General features: G+C 53.6%; 2 protein-coding genes across 2 annotated transcripts in view; one reads left to right on the forward strand and one right to left on the reverse strand.

The window, feature by feature from the left end:
• ASIC2 (acid sensing ion channel subunit 2) overlaps positions 1 to 10,546 on the forward strand; it is a gene marked incomplete at its 5' end in the record, with an annotated part of 82,289 nt that extends 71,743 nt beyond the window's left edge. Inside the window, 5 exons of the mRNA XM_007452461.1 lie at positions 1,027 to 1,180; positions 3,273 to 3,364; positions 6,919 to 6,998; positions 8,600 to 8,668; positions 10,445 to 10,546. Of these exons, the coding sequence (XP_007452523.1) occupies positions 1,027 to 1,180; positions 3,273 to 3,364; positions 6,919 to 6,998; positions 8,600 to 8,668; positions 10,445 to 10,546 (497 nt within the window). The remainder of the gene's footprint in view (positions 1 to 1,026; positions 1,181 to 3,272; positions 3,365 to 6,918; positions 6,999 to 8,599; positions 8,669 to 10,444) is intronic.
• Positions 10,547 to 20,093: 9,547 nt separating this feature from the next.
• Positions 20,094 to 23,067, reverse strand: part of SPACA3 (sperm acrosome associated 3) — a 4,337-nt gene continuing 1,363 nt past the window's right edge. The window contains exons 3-5 of the mRNA XM_007452363.1: positions 22,901 to 22,949; positions 22,405 to 22,483; positions 20,094 to 20,160 (exon numbers count right to left, since the gene is read on the reverse strand). Of these exons, the coding sequence (XP_007452425.1) occupies positions 20,094 to 20,160; positions 22,405 to 22,483; positions 22,901 to 22,949 (195 nt within the window). The remainder of the gene's footprint in view (positions 20,161 to 22,404; positions 22,484 to 22,900; positions 22,950 to 23,067) is intronic.

Here is a 23,067-nt window from a genome sequence, read left to right on the forward strand (position 1 = left end):
AGGGAAAGAAAGGAGGTAGAGAGGTAGGGGTAGGGAAGGAGTGGGTTTTGGGGGAGCAGAGAGCACTGCGGAATGCAGGGGAGCGGGCAGAGACGAACAGAGGATCGACAGTGAGCATCCGGGTGAGCCCCAAAGGAGATCAGCCGTATCTCCCGGCACACGCTCTGGCGGTTATTCCAAAGCTGTCCTGTCTGCATGCTCCGTTGAGCCAGGCGCATTCCCCCTACTCCTCTGCCTTGTGCTGGGTGTTTGCTGGCCCACAACCCCCGACCCTGGAAAACTTCCAGTGAGGGAGATCACACAAACAAGCTGCAACCCCCAAGCTAGACCCACTCCACGTGCCCATCTCTTCCGGACCCGGGAAATGATCTATAACCAAGACAAGCAGAGAGTATTTAAATCATCTGGACTCAAGTTCGTTCAGCAGCTGCACTTGCTGGATCTAAGTGCAGCAGCTCTGGGCTCACACGTCCAGACGCCTCCAGGAGGGCTGGCGGGAAGGAGGAGTGGCTTCCAATGGATTCAAAGACTCAGTTCTGCGTCCTAAACCAGCGAGCAGAGCAGGTGGGCGTTGGCTATGAGAGAGCCCCAGAGGGAGTACCACGGGGCCCAGAGTTCCAGATAAAGTGGTCTCCCACACTCGCCTTTGGAGAACAGCCCCCTTTGTAGATGAGAACTGAGGCTAGGAGCAGAGAAGGCCCTGGGGAGGCGAGGGGTCCGGGACTCCCTTGGAGCCCATTCTCCAAAAGTGGTGCCTTTTCAGAGATTTACAAAGGGTGACACAACAGGAAAGGAAGCACAAGGAAAACAGGACCAAGAGTAACAGAGAAAGAGTGGGCACATTCTATGAGAGCTCACACCCTCATCAACCTGTAGCAAAAGCCCGGCCCCCCTTCTCTCCACAGCCCCCCACCCCTCATTTACCCAGATGGCACCTCCTCCCAGCTCACTTCTCTGCTGCGGGAACCTGGCTGCTCTGGGTCAGGAGGTCCACCTGACTAAGCCCTGCCTTCCCCTCCCCTCCAGGTCTGCTGGCGGAAAAGGACAGTAATTACTGTCTCTGCAGGACACCCTGCAACCTGACCCGCTACAACAAAGAGCTCTCCATGGTGAAGATCCCCAGCAAGACGTCAGCCAAGTACCTCGAGAAGAAATTTAACAAATCAGAAAAATATATCTCGTACGTTAAGTGGGCATGGTGGATGGAGGTGGGGGAGGATGGACTAGGAAAAAATGGGGGGCGGTCGAGGGCAAGGTAAGCAATTAATTCTATTTGGCAGACATTAATTGAGCACCTGCCGTTCGCCACGTTCTGTGCTCAGACTCAGAATATGAAGACAAAGCAGATTAAGATGCAGGCCCAGCCTTTAAGGAGCTTATAGTCTGGTGGAGAGACAAGTACAAAACTGAAAGCTATATAGGCTGACGCAGGTAATAAGAGAAGTGGCTGGCCACACCTTGCGTAGGGACGCTGTCAAGGAAAGCTTCAGAGATGTTTTTCTTTTTGCATTTTTTTATTAGTTATCCATTTTATACATATTAGTGTATATATGTCAATGCAGAGATGTTTTTACAGGATGTAGAGGAGTTTTCCAGGAAGGTTTTGCACGTTCTGTTCCCTCTGCCTGGAATGCTTTTCCTCTCGCTCTTCACCTAGCCGGTTGCTCATTGTGCAGGTCTCCATTTAAACGTCATCTCTTTGGACGACTAAATTAGTCCCCTCCTGTCATGTTTCTCTGGAAGCACTCTGGTGTTTTCCTTTATAACACACACCACCGTGTGTAATTCTATATTCACGTGTGTGTTTCCTGAAATTAACTTGTCCGCTTCACGAAAGTGAAGCTCCTTGAGGACGGGAACTTTCTTGTTTTGTTCTCGGCTGTGGAGTGTCTGGCACAGAGTTGATGCTCAAAAATATATATATATCTTTTAACAGAATAAGTGAAAGAAAGACACAGGAGCAGAGGGTGTCCCAGGCAGAGGCTCAGCAGGCAAAATCAGTGAAGGGCAGACAAGATTAGGGGAAGGGGAGGCTGCGGGAGGTGACTGTGTCCAAGGTAAAAGGTGACTGTGTCCTGCAGGCTGAGCTGGGCGGGGGTGGGACGCAGAGAGTGGACTTATTCTAAGAGGACAGGCAGCCATAGAAGAACTTCCACCAGGCGAGTGACAGGCTCACATTTGCCGTTTAGGTAGAACCTTCTGGAAATGTTCTTTATCTGTGATGTCCTACATGATGGTCACTGGTCACATGTGGCTACTGAGCATTTTAAATGTAGCCTGAGTGATGGAGGAACTGGATGCTAATTTTATGTCACGTGGATTAGTTTAGCGGTTTTAGGAAGACCCTTCAGGTGGCAGATAGAGGACGGACCGGAAGCCAGGTGGGCGGAAGGGAGCCAGGTGGGAAGCATTTGCCGTAAACCAGGCAAGAGAGGGTGACACTGTGAATGGCACCTGAGCGAGCCCTGCGTGGAGAGGGCTCCTCTCCCCCAGCCTCTCCCTCCTGCCCACACCATCACCAGACCTCATCCTGGGACGGCTTTTGCTCCGTGGGTTGAGGACAAGGGACACAGGGCATTGTGAGCCACGTCGTGGAAGGAGGCAGGGAATTTTGTAGGAGGTGCCAGGCACCGCTGTCGCAGACATTGTGCCGGCCGTAATGACTTCTCCTGCCTAGATGTGTCTCATGCACACATCTGCCCAAAAGAGCAAAAGGGAACCGGCGTGCGTCCATCAGAAAACCTGCAACCAGGTGTGGGTTTTCTCCCTAAAAACCCTCCCTGGTCCCTGCAGCTGACTTGGCCATCCAGGGTAGGGCCCCCACTAGGAGAAGCTTGCTATCAATCCCAGTAAGAACTGGGGGCCTCTCCAGAGTGGGCAGGGGAGGTCAGTGGGGGGGCAGGCGAGCAAGCCTTGTCAAGAGAGTGCTGAGGTCACCTGCACGTAAGGGCCCAGGCAGACCCTCTGGGAGCACAGAGACCTGGAGGCCGGGCAGGATTCCTGGAAAGGGTGCAGAGAGCGAGGGGCGTTTGCAATGAGGGGCCAAGGGGACAGCTGCTATACGCCTCCAGGGCCGTGAAGGGCACTGAGCCGGGAGTCAGGATGTCAGGTTCAAGCCCCAGCTGTGCCACTAACCAGCTCTAACTTTGGGCCAGTTGTTTCACTTCGCTGGGCCTCAGTTTCCCCATCTGTCTGTGGGAAAATTGTATTAGATGATCGCCGTGGATCCTGAGGGTTCTCACCACGTATGACACTGGACATTTCCTCCGCAGAGAGAACATCCTCGTTCTCGATATATTTTTTGAGGCTCTCAATTATGAGACCATTGAACAGAAGAAGGCGTACGAAGTTGCTGCCTTACTTGGTAAGTCAGAGTGTCTGTTGCACAAACGTCCACGTCTCGTGGGGATGGGCCGGTGGGCGGGTTACTCCCCCTTCCCTTTGCACTGTTCCTGCCCCAGAATGGGAAGAACTCCACGTGCTGGAGGTGTTAGGCCCAGTTCAGGTCCCAGTCTAGGCCTCAGTTCCCCCATCAACACTATGAAGTAGGTGAGCTATAGCTAGACGCTCTCTCGGGGCCTTTCCAGCGCCATCCTCTTGGGACTCTATGGTCTTCTGCCCCCAGGTTGGAGTCAGAGCCCTGGGGCCATGGCAGGAAGAAAGAGCTGTCAAGTGGAGGGAGGGCTGAGCTGTGGGTGGTCCCAGGCAGTGGGCCCAGGGAGGGTCCCCCATGGAGCCCCCACTGGAAAGCAATTTTGCTGCATTGAGAAGGCCCGGTGCCCCCTGGACTGAGAGCCCTTTGTCAAACACAACAGAAGGGCCATGCATCCCCAGAAATCTACGAACCTGACTGCCACCCCACCCTAGGGCCAGCTCCCCTGGCCCCAAGGGCACATGATGGATGCAGGAAGTTAATTTCAACACAGTCCCAGCCCAGCGTAAAACTCACAAGACCGTTGCGGGTGCACAGTTAAAAAGACCTGCTCTGGGGCTTCCCTGGTGGCGCAGTGGTTGAGAGTCCACCTGCCGATGCAGGGGACACGGGTTCGTGCCCCGGTCCGGGAAGATCCCACATGTTGCAGAGCGGCTGGGCCCGTGAGCCATGGCCACTGAGCCTGCGCGTCCGGAGCCTGTGCTCTGCAACGGGAGAGGCCAAAACAGTGAGAGGCCCATGTACTGCCAAAAAAAAAAAAAAAACCTCCTCTGGACTCGTCCCCCAACTCCCACTCACTCTCAAGAAAGGATCTGGTGTCTGTGGCTTCGAGGAAAAATAGCTCTTGTCTCTGTGAACTGAATCAGGTGAGAATAGCATCCTGGGTGAGGGCGGGGAGGCATACACCTTCTACCTGGAAGTACAAGGGGAGAGCAAGCCACAGGCCGCTGCACACCAACTAGGAGAACGTGGGCAGGTGGCTTCACTGAACCTCAGGTTTCTCATCTGTAAAATGGGTCTAATAAAACTCATTTTTGTGAGTTTAACGTGATGGTTAAATGTGGAAAAGCCCCAGCCCACAGGAGGCCCATAAATAGAGGTTTCTGGCACGTGGACAGACACCATGCCAGGGACCCAGGGCCTACCCTGCGGCACCGTTTGAGCGTGTCTGTTCCTCTCCCAGGAGGCTGGGGGAACTGGGCCACAGTGGGGTGCCCGCTGGGCTGAGGTGGTCATCACCTGGGCCTTGGAGATTGTTGTGGCCAAAGGGCCTGTGGCCAAAGGGCCTCATGCCCTGAGCTGGTGGTAGAGCCCTGCTCCTGCCACCTTTATTTCCTAAAGAAGACCGAGGACATGCCTCCTCCCCTTCCGTCCCCTCCCCTACATAGGCTCACAGTCACACTCAGACACACACACACACACACACACACACACACACACACACACGCAGTGACGAGGGCCTGAGCCCCGAATCTGTCAGGAGAGGTAGCTGGTCCCTGCAGCAGATATGAGAGAGCATTTTCACAGCATCTTGTTCCCACCCAGAATAGCCCGCTGTGAAAGTCATGCTGCCATCTGTACCTCCCGTGAGGACAGCAAGTGCTACTTGCAAACCGTGGGCCACGGCACCCAATCGGGCCCGTCCCTCCCCTCCCCACGCCGCGCACAGCGCACCCCTCCCGTGGTGAACACACCCTCACAGACCCACATGCAAGCCACGCGGCTGCAGAGACACGTACGTGCACACAAGTTGCATGCTTACACACTCACGTGCTCACACCTGCACATGCTCACACATGCTCACTCAGACACACCGTGCCCACTCCCACAAAGCCACATTTGGACACATTCATGTCGCTACCCTAGACGTGGCTTGCCGCCTATGTAAAGCTGTCGGTGGTCAGACGTATCGCCTGCGTCTATCCCACACGCATTCGCGCACGGCGCACCCAGGCTCATACCCCACGCTCCGCCACACCGCTCACACACGCACAGACACACCCCACTCCTGATGTGCACGTGCATCGTGCACACTCCCCGATAAGCCTCCATTGAGGATATTAGAGGGGGCGGAGGGGCAGGAGAGGAGTGAAGGGGAGCCACGTTGAGCCCCAAACCAGGTCCCCCCAGGAAGGGCCGCCACCACGTCGTCACGGCTTGCTCGCCTGGGGGTGTGTTGGTTGGGCTTCTCCAGCCATAATCAGGGGAGGAGTGGGCAGAGGTACTCATCCGAAAGTTCTCAGACCAAGAGGTCAGCCTGGACTCTCCAGGAGGACGGTACATTCACCCCCAACAGCACCCGCTCTCCCCAGCCCAGCCCAGCAGCTGCCAGTCTTAGACGTCACAGCTGGAAAGGACTTCACAGTTCATCTCCTCTGACCACCACCCCCACCCCGACCACCTCCACCACCAAATGTGCCCGGAAGGCAAAGCTCCTGAGAAGGTCAGGGCTTATCAAAGCCGCACAGCGAGCTGGTGGCCCCCCCCTCCAAACTCACAACCTCAGAGCCCCCTGCTCTACCACACTGCCTCCAGAACGAAGCGCTTGGGGCTTTGGGGGGGGATCAGAACCCCCTTATTATCAGAGAATCTGATAATAACTTCTGAAATACGGGCTCTCCCTCTGCAAATGCCCAGGTGCACACACAATGGATCACATTCAATTCAGGGGCTCTCCAACCACTGGAAGTTCCCACAGGAGAGCCGTTCTCAAACTTTGGTGGGCCAGAGAACCACCCGGGCACTTTAAAATCCTGACCTCCAGACCCCAACCCCAGAGATTCTGATTGTGTAGGCCTCAGGTAGGTGCAGGCATCTACACTGATTACAAGTATCCCAAGAGTCTGATACAGGGGTATCCGAAGACCAGTCTAGAAAGACTTTGGTCGGTGGGGCCCAACATCCAGGGCAAGGACCTCTCCTCTAGAAAGAGACCAAACTGAACATTTACCTTTAGGTGGGGAGACAGGGAGATGCTTCCTACGGCCTTATGCCAAGGGTGAGAGGGGCCCCAAGGTGGCCCCAAAGCCCATGTCATGATTGGGGGGTGTCTCTTGTGTTACTGCTCCCGAGACCCCCACTCAGGGCACCTGACACACGTCTCCAGCTAGACTGTGTCCTCGCCCAGGCCAGGGACCACACGTACCTCGTCTGTTCCCAGCCCAGAGCCAAACCTGAGCCCCACCAGTGTGGTTCTGAATGGAAATGAACAAGCCTGTCAGCCCACGAGGTCTGTTCCAGGCCCCCCCAAAAGCATCCAGGTTAGTTCCCGTCCCCATGGGTGCTGATAACCAAACCCACCAGCTCTCAGAGCTGTGCAGTGAGGGAGGGACGCGTCAAGGGCCTGGCCTCCCAGCTACCAGGCCCAGGCCCCCCGGGAAGGGGAACCCATTCAGAAGGCCTGGTTTCCGAGTTCTCAGTCTGTTCGGCCCTTCCGGAAGCGCTGTCAGGAAAGCCAAGTCTTTGTCTTCTCTCTCTCTCTCCAGGTGATATTGGTGGTCAGATGGGATTGTTTATTGGTGCTAGTATCCTTACAATACTAGAGCTCTTTGATTATATTTATGAGGTAAGATTTGGTATCGCTCGTGGGGGATGACCTGGCGCCCTCATCCTGCCCCGACGTCCAGAACCAAAGCGTGGATGGGGGGAGAGCACGGCTTCTCTTCCCCCAGGGCCGCCTCCCCCTCCCTGTCCATGGATATTGTCTATCACCACCTCCTAGGCACTGGGGGGAGGGAGGGATGTAAGAGAGACAGAAGTCACAGGCCTATCCTCAAGACTGTCTACACTCACAGGGAGGGAGCAGAAGGGATGAAAAGAGGGTGAAACTGTGCTGAGGCCAGCCCTGAGCCCCTCCCACTGCTGGGGGGCTTCAGACACGGGTGTGTCTGCACCCTCACACTCACACCGCATACCACACTCACACACGTGCCACACACACGCATCACGCAGTTACACCACACTCACATACGACGTATGCACATACACATATATCACACACACTTATACCACACTCACATACTACTCACAAATACACATGTACACCACACCCACACCACATGCACACACACCACTCACACGCATCACACACACTTATACCACACTTACACGCAACATCTGCACACACATACACCACACACTCCACACACATATATCACACACAGTTATACCGTGCTCACACACACTGCTCACAAATATATACACCACATGCACACCTCATGCACACACACACCCCCCTGCCCTCCTGGTGGCCCATCACCCGAGCAATGCCTTCCGTGGTCCAGGCAGGTTTCAGGAAGGATCACTTCTGCAGTGCTCATCAGTCCTGAGCAGGGAGAGCAAGGGCACCCCTGCGCTCCTGGCCACCGACAGTCCGGGAGCTGTCACCCTCAGGAGGCAGCTGGACAAAGCCTCTGAAAGCTTCTCACACGACAAACAGTGGCTTCAGTCACTGAGTGCTCCGGGTGCACGTCAGCCTTCCTACTGCCTCCCTCCCCCCAGCCCCGGGATGGCTCCAGGGACTCCAGAATCCCTCAGGGAAGTCCAGGCCCAACACCATCCCCAGGACCGCCTGAGTCTCAGTCTAGCAAACGGGGCCTGCAGAGCAGTGGCCTGCATCCCAGAGGGGGCTGGCGATGGCCGAAGGCCGCTGGGAGTCCCTGCGGGGAGCCGGCGGGCAGTGGTGACCAGGGGCCTCTAGAGTGCCACATCCTGCCTCTCAGCATGATGACCTTGTTCCCAAACCAGGTCCGATGGCCAGATTTCATTCTGCCTTGTTTACTCATTTTTGTGAAAAGATATACAAAAACACAGAAATTGAATCGCACCAGGGAACATATTTAGTAATTACCCTTTCTTGCTAAGAATCAAATGTTAAGAACTCAAGTGTATCCCGATCTTGTGAACTGTGGAGTCGTCAGGCCTCGAAAGTGATGAGTAATTCTGTCCCCCCAGGACAGACAAGGAACCAGCCATACTGGAAAACCATGCCCCCGCCCCCCGCCGCCGTGACCCCCTGCAAGCTCTAGCACCTGCTCCAAAATCCCATCTCAGCCCAAAGATTGGGGAGGGGCCCCAGCCCAGCCACGTGGAGGGAGGTCTCTCTCTCTCTCTCCACCTTGGCGCCGTTCTTCTGGCCTGACCACCCCCTTCCTGCCTTTCTTACAGCTGATCAAAGAGAAGCTATTAGACCTGCTTGGCAAAGAAGATGAGGAAAGGAGCCACGATGAGAATGTGGTGAGGGCAGCCCGGGGTTTGCAGGTTGCTTAGTTCCTCCGGCACATACAGGCCGTGTTAACCCAGATGCAGGGGCCGGGTGGGGCCGGAGGGCGGGCCGTGCTTCATTGCACACCTTTCCGTGGCTCGTGACACTCTGCAGCTCCCAAACCCAAGGACACTCCAACTGAGCCTTGAGCCTCTCTCTGAGACTCACCCCAGAGCCCAGTAGTAAGCGAAGACCAGGAGATGCTTCTGCCTGGACCAATCCAGCTTCTCCCAGGCCAGAGGCCACGCCCCTCTTCTCATGCCTTGGGAGAACCGGAGAGGCTCTGCGTAGGTCCACTCCCTTATTCTGCGGGGTGGCAGAATACAAGCAGGGATGTCCCTGGTACTCTGACCCATTTTGAAGGGGACATAGGGTGTGCGGCCCTGTGAATTTGGTAGTGGCAGTAATACCCATTAGAACTGCTAACCATTGTACATGCCTGGTACATGTCAGGCACTGTGCTAAGTGCCTTAAGAGCGCCACGTCATTTCAACCCGACAGTCACCCTAGAGGAAGGTCTGTATTTATCTCCATTCTGCGCATGAGGCCGTTGCTGCTCAGACCAAGGTTACACTGCAGGTGAGTGTCAGAGCTGGGCACGAAGCCTCCCTAACCACCACTGTCCTACTCTGCCTCTCATTCCTCGAGCCAGAGACGGGCAGCACCCCGGCCCCAAGAGACCACCCCATTCAATGGCCACTTGCCCCCTTAAAATCATAACTTGCCAAATGGACCCCAGCCCCCTCCTCCTGTTCGGGCTCCCACTTCTGTTCCAGACACTATTTCTCTACCCATCTCCCAGGCTAAAAATCTCACTTTGATTCTCTCGGGTTTGAACAGAAGACAGCTTCTGTCGAGGAGAGAGCAGTGTGGAAGGAGGCCAGGCTCTGGACTCAGCTACCTGCCTGGGTCCCAGGTCCCCGCTTCCCAGCCGTGTGTGCCTGGGGGCTCGTTACTTCCCTTTCTGATCATCTGCTAAATCACTGGGGCTTCAGGGGGTGCCATTCAGACTAAGTGAGGCCGGGCCTGTGAAGCCATGAGCTTTGCCTAGTTTATAATGAGTGCCGAGCAAGTACAGCCTCCCTCCCCTCCCAGAGCCGCATTCTTGGCACAGAATTCTGCTCCCATCCCTCCCAGCCTCCAGCCCTCTGCAGCCTGGGAATCACCTGGAAAACTCAAAGCTGTCTCAGCCCCACCCTGCTCAGGGACCCAAGACAACTCTTCCCTGGGGACAGCCTAACCTAAAGGTCCTTCAGGCAGCTGTGATCAGGGGTCAGGCCTCCACTGCTTGGCCTCAGCGACTGGCACCCCCTGCCTCAGGCTTGGCCACAGGCCACCCCTCCTCCAGCCCAGGCTGACCCAACAGAGGCCCCAAGGGCAAGGGTAGGATGGGCCATCCAAGCTCCAAAGCTACACACCACTCAGATGTAGCTTCAGGTGACACATCAGGGGACCGCTAGAGAGAAGGTCAAACCAGTTGCTAAGCCCCATCCCCGCTCTGCGGGTGCGGGGTGGGGGGGGTGTGCCTAGGTGGAGAATGGAGAGGATTCTAAAGGCAACGAGGCCCCTTCAGCCTCATGCTCCAAGATGGCAAGCCAGCGCGTGAGATGTCTGGGGCGGAGCAGCTGTGCCCCGGGAGAGCCCACAGTGGGCAGCGTGGTTCCCAGGGCCTGGGCTGGGCTGCCCGGGGGCATCGTGATGAACTTTTGCTGAATGAGCATCAACGCCCACTTTCCGCTTCCCACCAGAGCACTTGCGACCCGATGCCAAACCACTCTGAAAACATCAGCCACAGTGTGAACGTGCCCCTGCAGACAGCCCTGGGGACCTTGGAGGAAATTGCCTGCTGACAGCCCTCTGACTGCCCGGCACCCCCCAGACAGACCTTGAGGCCCAGGACCAGAACAGGGGACGGCAGGCTCAGGTGGGATGACCCCTGCCGACCGACAGAAAGAAGCAAGAGCCCCCTATGCACACATAGCAAACTCTCTGTCAAAACCTCGCTCCAGCCTTGTCTGGCACGACGCATCCTCAGGCCCTGCTGCCGCGCATCCGTCCCTCTTAGGAGAAGTGAGTCACGCTCTGGAACTGTCCGAGAACCGACCTGCCATCACATCTCACTGCCAGATGTAAAAAGCAACTGCATGCTCTGAGTCCTCACGGCACTGCCTCCACGTCTGTCTCCGTACTTGACCCTCCTCCGTGCGGTTTCCAGCAGTCCCTCTGCAGCTGTGCAGGGGGACCAGGTGCCAGCCCCAAAGTCACCACGAGGCCACGCTGGAATCACACCTGCACGATCAAGAGGGAAACCGCAGAACTCGACAATGTCCGGTCCTTGTGTAGTTTGTGAAGGTTCTTAACCTGCCCACAAAGCCCTCCCCCACCTCCCCAAGCCGGCCCACAGGGTGATCAGGGCCACCCCCTCCCCTCCACAGCGGCCCGGGGACTCATCCGCGGTGCCCACGTCATTCTGCTCTCCCTGTGACACGGCTTGTACAGTCTGATTCTGTTTCTTTGGGGGGCTTTCTATTTCGTTTGTCTGTCTGTCGGAGATCTGTTTCATTTCGTTTTCTGAATTTGGGTTTTGATGTTCTGAGGTTTGGTTTGGTTTTTCCATTTTCTCTGGCATTTATTTATTTGTGCTTCCAATCACAGTCATATTAAAAGCTGGTCTTGTGGAAACGGCTGAGTCGTCTCTGCCCTTCCCCCGCACTCTTTCTCCCCAAGACTTTAGGAAAGAGCCAGATCTGCCAGGTCAAAAACCACAGGACGAATAGGTAGATAGATGGATAGATAGATAGATAAATGATAGATAGATGGATAGGTGATAGATAGATAGATAATTAGATGACATAGTTTATGCATTACTTACCTTTACAAAACACGTACGCTCTGGATTCTCTTCTATTCTATTCTATCCCACATCTTTAAACACTATTGATCACAACACTGTAAATGGCTTCCCCACCCCACAGACGGGTCACAGCCCAAGGTCTGAACGACACTGCGCTGGACCACAGGCACGTGGCATGCAGACAGGGAGGCAGAGCACGCTGCACAGACCCGCAAACTTTAGAGGAGGCCTTCACATCCCTCTGCTCTTCCGTCCTCTGTCCTGGCTTCTCCTGACCCGGCCAGTGAATTCAGGATGGACACCTGCCCCAGCATGGCCCCCTCCCACACTCCTGCCTTTCCCAACCCTCTCTGCAGCCCACCTCCACACCCCCATCAGACTGACCTACTTCTGCCTTGCTCCCCACGACTCCTGAGAGCACGTCCATGTGGGAGAGGAGGGGGAAGGTGCCCTCTGCTGGGGATGGGGCATGCCCTTTCAAGCCCCCCTTGTGGCAAGAGAGAGCTTCCTGTTCTGCAGAATCCTCATCCCCACAGCATCTTGCTAATTCCGCAGGACCAGTTCCTGTGGTCTAATCTTTTACTTCCCCCCACCACTCCCAACTCAAAGTCATCCCCAGAGCCACGAAAAAAGACCTAATATGGTTTGTACCTCCCTCCTCATGCACAAGTGCACAGAAAGCACTGGCTAAAACCGGCCGTCTTGGCCCCTCCTCCCCATCCTGCACAGAAAGCACTGGCTAGACCAGGCAGTCTGGTCCCTGCTTCGCTATCCAATCTCTCTCTCGCTCTCTCTCTCTCTCTCTCTCTCTCTCTCTCTCTCTCTCTCTCTCTCTCCTAACACAAGGAATTGATGGATGAGATCATGCACCTCTCTGGGCTCAGTTCCCTCCATCTGAGTGTGAAGATAATACCTTACCTGTGTCTTCACAGATGATCTCCAGAGGCCCCTTCAGACCCGAGGTGCTATGACAGTACTACTCCCCCTGCCAGTGGGACAAGTCACACCAGCCACACACACCAAGCCGGGGCCGGGAGCTTGCAGTCACCAGGCTCCAAGAGGCAGCTGGGACAGAGCATCCCTCTGATGTCTCCTCCCAAGCATCTTCTCAGCTAGGGTTGCCCAGGGCTGTTAGCAAAGCTGGGTTTTAATTTTGAGAAACAGGGTGCACAGCTTCTGGAAGTGTCCTTGTTTTCGTGTTCTATCTCTGCCATAACAAAATGACAAACTTAGTGGCTTAAAACAACACAGATGTATTATCTTACAGTTCAGGAGGCCAAGAATCAGACATGGGTCTCACTGGTTTAAAATCTAGGTGTCAGTAGGGCTGCCTTCCTTTCTGGAGTCTCTAGAGGAGAAACCATTTCCTCACCTCTTCCACCATCTACAGGCTACCCACGTTCCTTGGCTTGTGGCCTCTTCCTCTTTCAAAGACAGGAATGATGGGTTGAGTCCTTACATCACAAAGACAATGACCTTCTCCTGTAGTCACACCTCCCTCTAACTCAGATCCTCTCCTGCTTGCCTCTTCCATTTCTAAAGGGCTCGAGTAGATTCATTAGATTAGATTAGATTAGGCTAAATTAGATTAGGTGCAGCCAGTAATCCAGGATAACCCTCCTATTTCAAGGTTTTTAACTAATCACATCTTCAAAGTCTCTTTTGCCATGTAAAGCAACATATTCACAGGTTCCAGGCCTTGGGACGTGGACCTTTTTGGGGGCCGTTATTCTGCCTACCAAGAGCCCTTTGGACCACATAACCTACTTACCCTCATTTTCCAAATGAGCGGACCCAAAAAGGCAGGGAAGAGACTTGCCTAGCATCCCACGGTGAGTTAGCAGCGGTGCCCAAACTACACTCCCAAGCTCCCAGGCTCACAATTCCATCTGTAGGCCCACTTCAAGCAAGAAGGACTGAGTGTGATCATTTTTCCAAACTTTGCCAGGGCATGGAAGTCTTTCTCCTGAGAGAAGTTCACTCCTCATTACGTCGGGCTGGAAAGTGTCCTTCTGGTGCCTAGACTATAGGATGTAGAACAGAAAATGTCTTCAGACGGCTCCCGTCAGGGATAGAGTCCAAATTAAATGTCTATTCAGTGAGTTGGGAGTCTGTTGGATGCTTCTGCCTCATTCCAGTTTAACAGTTTCATACATTTTTTTAAATCTGTAACTTAACTTGCAATTTGAACTGCTCCATTGGATTCCTGGCTTCCTTTGAAACAGACAAACAAACAAACAAAAACTTCAGGTCAATGTGGGGTGGAGTGAAGACTGTCCTAACAGGTTTGGATGCTTCAGGCGTCTGTATGTACCCCTTCTGATTTGGGGATTCTGGCTTTGTTCATCTGGGAGCAGGTCTACAAACTGAACCTCTTTAAAGAAAAAAAGACAGGAAATTCGAGAGAATAAATCAATAGCCAGTTACTGATTATAATTAACCGGTTGTTGAGCAAAGACATAGTTGTAAAGCCTAAATTCTTGGGAATGGTGGTATTTTTTAGTATCATTATTTCAAACAAGTAGCCTTGTGTGCAATCATCCCTTTAATGGAGAAATGATTTCTTTACTGGAGAGGTTTGGCAGACAGAGAAGACCTGGGAATCGTCACATTTTCAAGAGTCACCCAAATGATGACATGATGGCCGGGAGTTTGGACCGATCACAAGCCCAGCAAAGCACAAGGATGAATCATCAGTGACCTCAAAGTGTCACGTCAACCAATCAGTTGATCGATCAACCAAATAATGGCACATGATCTCAGAATCCGTGGAGTCTGCTGCGGTTAGGCCAAAGGAATAAGCATTTCTGTGAGTAGCCTTGCCAGGGACTGAGCCAGCTGCTTAAATGCTGTTTTTTCTTGTTGTTTTGGGCGGAGAGAGGTCAGGGTTATTTTCCTCTCTCCAGCTGGGAGCTATTTTCATAACAGTCTCAACCAGGAGCATAGCTAGTGACCATGGGTCCACAGAGGGTCTCTGGCTAGGTTCGTGGTGAGCTGGGAGGGAGGAAGGTAGGGCAGGCCCCGCCCATAGGTGTGATCTTCGTGGTCACGGTTCCTTCAGGTGAAGCTCAGCTCAGCCAGCCTGAGCCTGAGACGCAAGGAAGAACCTGGGACCTCGTCCTCCACGGCTCAGAGATTTTAATTCGATTCTGAGACCTAAACTCGGAGCAGAGGCAAGAGGCCTCCAGAAAGCGCCTCCAGAAAGCTCCCCCGTGGGCTTCCCTGGTGGCGCAGTGGTTGAGAGTCCGCCTGCCGATGCGGGGGACGCGGGTTCGTGCCCCGGTCCGGGAAGATCCCACATGCCGCGGAGCGGCTGGGCCCGTGAGCCATGGCCGCTGAGCCTGCGCGTCCGGAGCCTGTGCTCCGCAACGGGAGAGGCCACAGCGGTGAGAGGCCCGCGTACCGCAAAAACAACGAAAACAAAAACAGAAAGCTCCCCCGTTACAGATAAGCAAAGAATTTACTTCTCCGGGGGTGTGGGCTGCCAGACGTGGTCCACCCACAGGCAGGGCAGACCCCGCGCTGCATAGAACAAGCTTCTTGGCATAGCTGGGAGGGGAGCAGGGCGATGCGGGAAGGGGTAACACGTGAAGAACACGGGTTCTCCATTTATTGATGGTCTATTGTGCGCCGGGCACTTGCCCTCAAGGAATTTATCATCTGAGCAGGGGACACTGACAAGCAAACAGATGACCCTGAGAGATGGATCTGAATTTTGCAGCGGAAGGAGCGCGATGGAGCAGCATATGCAAAGCGGGGGGCTGGGGCGGGACGGGGGAGTGCTGGAGGAGAGACCCAGTCCTGGGGCTGCACGAAAGTCCAGGGGAGCCAAGCAAAGAAAGGAAAGGGGAAAGTGTCCAAAATGACCACAGAGAGGCAGACAGGTGCCAAAGGATGATGGGCCAGGGCAGCAGGTTGAGGGCTGTATCATGGCTGAAGTCTTTCAGCTCCTTCCTCTGCTCTCCAAGGACCGTATTTCCCAAGCCAAGGGTTGATGCATCTACCTAGTTGCTTTGGGATTCCTAGCACGGAGAATCATTTTGCGCATGCATCTGTGTATCCCTAAGGCTCATAGGCTGAGTGTGTTTGGGGCCACGAGGTCCCTGGGGACCATGAAACAGGTCAGTGGGAACCAGCCCGGCCTGAGGATGGGTGGAAAGGGGAGGGTGTCTTACTAATTCGATTTAACAGTCAATGAAACCTACGCTTACCAGGTTTGCAAGAATAAAGCAATAGTTGGCAAAAGCTTTGGACAGAGGGCTTCCCTGGTGGCGCAGTGGTTGAGAATCCGCCTGCTAATGCAGGGGACACGGGTTTGAGCCCCGGTCTGGGAAGATCCCACATGCCGCAGAGCAACTAGGCCCGTGAGCCACAACTACTGAGCCTGCGCGTCTGGAGCCTGTGCTCCGCAACAAGAGAGGCCGCGATAGTGAGAGGCCTGCGCACCGCGATGAAGAATGGCCCCCGCTTGCCACAACTAGAGAAAGCCCTCGCACAGAAACTAAGACCCAACACAGCAAAAATAAATAAATTAATTAATAAACTCATACCCCCAACATTTAAAAAAAAAAAAAAAAAAAGCTTTGGACAGAGTCAAAAGATTGAATTTCTAACCTGTTTCTGCTGTAAACTAACCACATAACTTTGGAAAATGTATGTCACTTCTCTGGGCCTCAGTTTCGCCTTCTATAAGAGGGGAGGGGTGGGAAATGGACAAATAATCCCTTTGGTGCATCCCAACTCTAATGGTCTATGAGTCTAAATTGAGAATGGGTGTCAGGTATCCAAGCAAATATTCCGTTTACTGCTCAGAGCCTCTGTTTCCCATCTGTATCAGGGAGATAATGATACCTAGGTGTCAGGGTAATTATGAGGATTAAACGAGCCGAGGTGTATACTTCCTGTCTTTTCTTCTTTCCTTTTGTCTTCCTGTAAAACATTGATTCTAAATCTTGCTTGGATTTAAAAAAAAAGGTGAAAACTATGAACTCTCTCCCCAGAAAAAAAAAACGCACGTGTCCCCATAGATGCACATAAAATTTTGCATACAATTTTAGGAGGGTTATAGACCCCAGAAGCCCATCTGTGATCCCCTAGGGATGCACCCCTGGTCTAGAAAGTGCTAAACATTCCCCCAGAAGAACTGCAGGAGGAGGGCACCACTAGAGCAACCAACATTTCTTCCCCTAAATGATATTCTGACTGTCATTTTTCAATTTGCAGGCAGGAAAAAGGATAGATTGGGTTTGATCGATGTCAAGTTTTTTCTCCTATAATTTTTTAAACCTTTGGCACCTGCTGCAGCTTGTGTGCTAGCAAGTTCTCACAGAGGGCAAAATGAATGAACGAGCAGAAAATCAGTATGAACAGAGAACCTCTGGGATTACTTTATGCACGTGGTGATTACGAGGCCCGAGGAGACCTGCATACATAGAGAGCAACTGTAGCGTCACTCTACAAACATCCCTGTGGCCTGATTCTTCAGGAATGTGACCACTGCGTCCACTGCATGCAGGAAACGCACGCGCGTGGTCTCTGTATGCCGTTGAGCCCCTAGACACGCACCCCTGTTGACGTCTCATTTGTTTTTGAGCAAGACTGTAATAGTGCTTTTTGTTTAAAAAAAAAAAAAAATGGGCTTCCCTGGTGGCTCAGTGGTTGAGAGTCCGCCTGCCGATGCAGGGGACACGGGTTCGTTCGTGCCCCGGTCCGGGAAGATCCCACATGCCGCGGAGCCGCTGGGCCCGTGAGCCATGGCCGCTGAGCCTGCGCGTCCGGAGCCTGTGCTCCGCAACGGGAGAGGCCACAGCGGTGAGAGGCCCGCGTACCGCAAAAAAAAAAAACAAAAAAAAAAAACAAAAAACACCCCGTGATAATGGCCGTGAGTGATGCCTTGGCATGGGGAATTTGGATGTCTTGACTCCTTAAAACTACTCTCCACACCACCTGCTTCCGAAGGCAGTGGCTCATTTGGCTAACTTAACACCATCGTGGGCTGTTTGTCTTTAGTGTAATTCAGGCTTTGTGGCTTCTTTTCAAAAGGAATTCTATCCAAGTTAAAATAAGCCCGAGAGAAAGTGACTGGAGGGCACCAAAGCATCCTCAGTTCAACCTGCCTTACAGGGAGGAGGGACAAGAAACAGCTGGAAGACTTCCCAGCACCAGCTGGGGGTCTCCATCCTCCTCACCGCATGAGCATTTTCTGCGTGGCTCATATATCAAGAGGACACAATCTCAGGGAGCTCAGAGTCTAGGCAGGCAGAGGTAGGCAACAGACCCGCACACAAGAACCTGAGCAGAGACGTGGAGCGGAGATGCATGTGGCATGCACACTCATTGGAGAAGAGGCACCAGGGCTGCCTGCCGGGCTGAGGCATTAGTGGATTCTGGCTGAAGCCCTGAGAGGTGGCTGGAAGTTGCCAGGGAGGCAGGTCTGCAGAGGAGATACCTGAGCAAAGGCTTGGAGACAGAGGAGAACGTGAAGTGTCTGAGGAAGGACAGATGCTTGCTGGATAGAACTGGGCTGTCTCTCCACTGCCCTCCATCCACTGTGCCTTCCCACCCCAGGGGTCCAGCCGACTGAGAGTCCAAGGGCTGGTCCAGCTACGGCGGCTGGGACATTCTGAGGACAAAGCACAGCCTTTGGAGTTCAACAGCCCCATTCGAATCCCAGCTCCACCAACTGTGTTACCTTGGGCAAGTTCTAGAACTTGTCCGGGGCTCAGTTTTCTCCTGAAAAATGGGGATGACCATCTCTACCCCCCTGGGGATGCTGAGAGGGTGGTGAGATAAACCATGGAGAGTGCTGGTGAGATGCCTGACACGTGGCAGTTCGGAGATGATGAAGTCCTATCCTACATGCCAACTCCATCAAGAGTGGCTGCCATTGAAGTGTCAGAAGGATTCCTGGCCACATAGAATAGAGGCTTGTGCTCAGTTTACAACAGAGGTGTCCGGTGAGTGCTGGATCCCCTCTGATTGGGCCAGTTTCCCGTAGTTTCCCACTCTAGCAAGCTTCAGGCCAGCGCTCAGAGTGGAAAAAGCCAGCCACATCCAGCTGAGGGTGTGGATCTCACAGGCAGAGCACAGGGACCTCAGCCCAAGAGAAGCACACTGCAGAGCCTCGCTCAGCTGCCAGGAGCCTCTGGCCCCCTCGCCTGTACTTGCAGGTAGAGAAGGAGCAGCACCTTAGCAAGCTAATTATCCCCTGGGGCATTCACCCCACCCATAGCACAAAAGATAAAGTCCATTTCCAATTAGTCTCCTGGAGCCAAACTAGTCCAAGAATGAGGTGACTAGGACTTTTTTTCTTTTCTTTTCTTTTTTTTAACATTTTTAATTGGAATATAGTTGATTTACAATGTTGTGTTGGTTTCAGGTGTACAGCAAAGTGAACCCACTCTTGGGGGTTATTCTTTTCCCATATAGGTCATTACAGAGTATTGAGTAGAGTTCCCTGTGCTATACAGTGGGTCCTTAGTAGTGACCTGAACTTTAAAGAGTGCCAGAACTTCACTTAATTCTCCCCACTTCCCATAGAAATTTCTGCCACTTTATCCAAACCATCCCCGTGCCTCTTCTGCTCTTTCTTCCCACACTTTCTCCTCTCCTCTTCCTCATTCTCAGCAAAGAGTGACGAGGACACTGGTGCAGAGCTCCCAGGGAAGCCCTGGTCACCAGGACAGGCAGGACGTGTGCCCACCAGGTGGGCTGGGACTCGGCATCCCCAGAGCTCAGGGAAACCAGACAAGAGGCCAGTGTTTCTTAAGTCCCCCCCACTCTGTGCCACGCCCTGTACCAGGTGCCTCCCTGCTCTGTATTATGTAATTGGTACCAATACGATATTGCAAGCTGGCATTTATTAGCTCCTCTCGTCCATGAGGAATTTGCCCATGAGAGGTGGAGTGACCTTCCCAAGGTCGGACAGCCAGGATAAAGGAGAAACCCCATTAAGCCAGCTCTTCCCGAATTGTGCCAAACCCCCCACTGCTCCAAGATGTGGCCAAGTGCGAGGTGAGTGGGACTTGGATGAGAAGCAGCCAGAGCAGTCCCCCTGAGAGGGAGAGAGCTCGGGAGGGGCTGTGGCTCCATCCAGAGGGAAGCCTGGGGCCTGACAGCTGATACCCCGAAGGTATCGGGGCCCATTCATTCTCTAGCTCTTCAAACGTTAGCTGAGTGCCTACCGTTCATTCAGGATGCATCGTTCGTGCACCAGTCATATATTCAAGAGGTTCATGTAGGAAACTCTGCCAGGTGTGGGCAACACAGGCACTGACACCCGCCCTCGCCAGGCCTCCAGGAATGGAGGCAAACCTCCCGTGGTAGGCTTTTTGGAGTCCAGCTGAACCCCAGCCCATGCGGATAGTGAGGAAACCCTGAGATGCTTCTGGCTCCAACACGCCACCTGGACACACAGTGACAGCTGAGAACCACACTTATATTAAACTGTACTTTATTAGTTGGCTTGTCTCCCCAGGCCTGGGTCAGGAACCAAACCGCATCTCCCAAGCTGCTATGCATGGCCTGTCCATCCAGAGAGAATCCTACAATTCACAGCCATCCACCCAGTCACTGAGGTCCTTGCCCTGGCAGTGATGCCTCCAGACCTCCCTGAGGATGGAAGATGGGGAACAGGAGAGATCAGATCAGCTGCAGTCTTCAGTCTTTGCTCAGAGAAGAACAGGATGGAGGTGTGGGCTCTAAACCAGAAGTGAGGTGAGGAAGGGGTCTAGCAAGGGGAAGAGAGACAAGTCAGCTGTGTTAACTAGCAAAGAACTCCCTAAAAGAAGTTAAAAAAAAAAAAGAAGAAGAGAGAGAGAGAATGGCCCTTAAAAAGTTACCTGTCTAGCCTCCGTATTTTACCGATGGAGATAACAGAGTAACTTGCTCAGGTTCACCCAGAAGTCAGTGGCAAAGACTGGGGTCCACAGCCCCAATTCAATGCTCGCTTCCTACACCATGCTGTTTCTGCAGACAGTGATGCCACCGTACATGTGTACAGCCCTTTACAGTGTACATAGCACTGCCACACCCATCACCCATTTATCTGCCATGCCCCCCAGCAGCCCTATAAGGTAGATTGGGCAGCTATTATGTTCCCTATGTTCCAAATGAAAAGCTGAGACTAAGATGCAAAATTACTTGCCCAAGGTCCACAGCTTGTAAATGACAGAAACGCACCTACACCCAATTCTCTTTGGCTACCAATCTGGATCTTTCCGTTGCCGGTAACTATAGTTTATAGGCTCTTTTAGGACCATTACCTTGTTCCAGTGTCATACTAGCATCTTGAGGAAGTTAAGCAAGATCCTGGGATCCTGGGGGTCCCAAGTTCCCAGGGGTTCCAAACTTGGATAACTAGGGTCCTCTATGATGTCAATGTCAGAGAGCCCAATGGCAAGGAGGGCCCCTAAAGGACCTTGATAGAGCTATCAAGTGAGAGGGCTTGACTGGCCTGTTCATCTCTTCCATTAGACTGAGACCCTTGAGGGCAAAGAACTGGGTCTTGGCCACGCCTGAGGCCCAGCACCCAGCACAGAGCCTGGCACAGATGAGTTCTCAGGTGTGCATGTGGAGGGAATAAACAGCACCCTTCCTACATTCTAGGACCACTTCCTATTAGCCTCAGCCACCTCTCAGAGGTTATACATGCCACAGATTTACTCCCAGCGTACAAGAGAGTTGTTCTTTGATTTAACCCAAAAGAACCTGTTTCTTCCATCCCAGGGTAGTGCCCCCAAGGCCTCAAGCCCTTGGATTCCTAGGGCTTGCATTCACCCTTCCTGATCTTATAGATGCGCATTCTATCCTGCTGAGCCTGCCTCGTTCCAGATTCTGCTCCTGGGGCTTCAACTGTTCTCAAATCAACACAGCTCCAAAGCTGTGGCCATTGTCAAGGCCCACCTTGGACCTTCTCTGCGTTCATGGTCCTTTTCACCTCCTCCTCTCGCTCACTGGCCATGTATCACGTGTCCCCGTTCCTTCTCCACAGCCCCTCACCCCTCACCCCTCTCCTGTCCATCACCTATACAACTGCCTGAGTCCACACCCTCTGTCTCTCATTTAGACTCCTGCAGAGGCTTCCCAGCTAGCCCCCCTGCCTCTAGTCCGTCTGGTCTGGCTTCCTTCTGCTCATGGACTGACATTTGATACTTTCCTAATTACCCCACCAGCCTCGTCACTATCGCATCTTCCCTGTATTCTGGTACTCTAGCTACCTGGAGGGATTTTACCTTCCCCACATTCTGTCCCCGGCTGCTATCCAGATAGGGGTGTAAAGGGAGGTTGGAGACTCTCTGTAGAGAAGCTCCCATTGGAAGAGGCTGGGAAGCTGTAGGCCTGCTGCTTCAGGGGCTCCAAAGATATAGTCCAATGCCCCATCGGATGCTCATCCAACTCCCTTGCCTATAAGGATGGCTCCAAAGGCCATCTTGTGGAAGGAGGTGAGTAAAGGGAAGGCTGATAGGGTGCGGCTCCAGAGCACCCACCCATGCTTCAAGCAGGGAACTTCTTTGATCTGTTGTACTAGACAAAGATGCCACAGTTAAGAAACAAACAAAGTTCCTAGACCCTGGTCTAATGAACTTGTAGGCAGGCATCCCAACACAGGCAGATCTTGGAGGAGCCAGGCTTGGCTCCGTGACCTCCAGTGACTTGCTTACCCTCCCTAAAATTCAGTGCATTGTCTGTAAATGCATCAGTGGTAGTGAGCTCCGCCACCAAAAGCGGCGTGCAGATTAGATTGTGAGGCCATGGAATGGTGCCTGGGATAAGGAGGGCACTCAGAGAAGGTTAGTTCCCTACTGTGGTCCTGGCCACATCTCCTTGCAGGGGGCTCCAACCTACATTACTTACCAGGTGCCCAGACCCTGGGGATCTTGAACTATCTTCATGGCACAGATAACAGTATCCTTGAGGTTAGGATTCAACAAGTCTGGGGAGGGAGGCAGAGAAACACGATGAGGGAGCAGGAGGTGGAGCTGGACAGCCAGAGTCTGTCTCTATCTCTCTGTCCTTCTCACACATGTACACAGCCTCCCCCATCCTAAATTCAACCCTGTCCCTCGACCGCCCTGCAAGCACAGGGCTAACCCGATCACTTCCCCCCATCAGAAGCCATCCCCCCTCCCTTCCCACAGCTCTCAGGACAGTGTCCCATCTGGGACCCCAGATCAGATTCACGGAGGATCCATCCTCATCACTCGCCCCATCCCGCCCTCCTTGGTAGACCCAGCAGGCAGCGGGGGTCCCCACTCAAACATAAGGCAGGAGGAACACACAAGGATGGGGAGGAAGCAATGGCCAGTGCAGAGCCCGGCCCCAGCCAGCCCCGGGCCCAGGCCCAGCCTACCGGAGCAGTACATCTGGCCCGTGTTCGGGACATTGGGGTTGAGATTTTTTTTTTTTTTGCAATACGCGGGCCTCTCACCGCTGTGGCCTCTCCCGTTGCGGAGCACGGGCTCCGGACGCGCAGGCCCAGCGGCCATGGCTCACGGGCCCAGCCGCTCCGCGGCATGT

The sequence above is a fragment of the Lipotes vexillifer genome, unplaced genomic scaffold (genome assembly GCF_000442215.2).
Source record: "Lipotes vexillifer unplaced genomic scaffold, Lipotes_vexillifer_v1.1 scaffold216, whole genome shotgun sequence".
In the NCBI taxonomy this organism is placed as follows: Eukaryota; Metazoa; Chordata; class Mammalia; order Artiodactyla; family Lipotidae; genus Lipotes; species Lipotes vexillifer.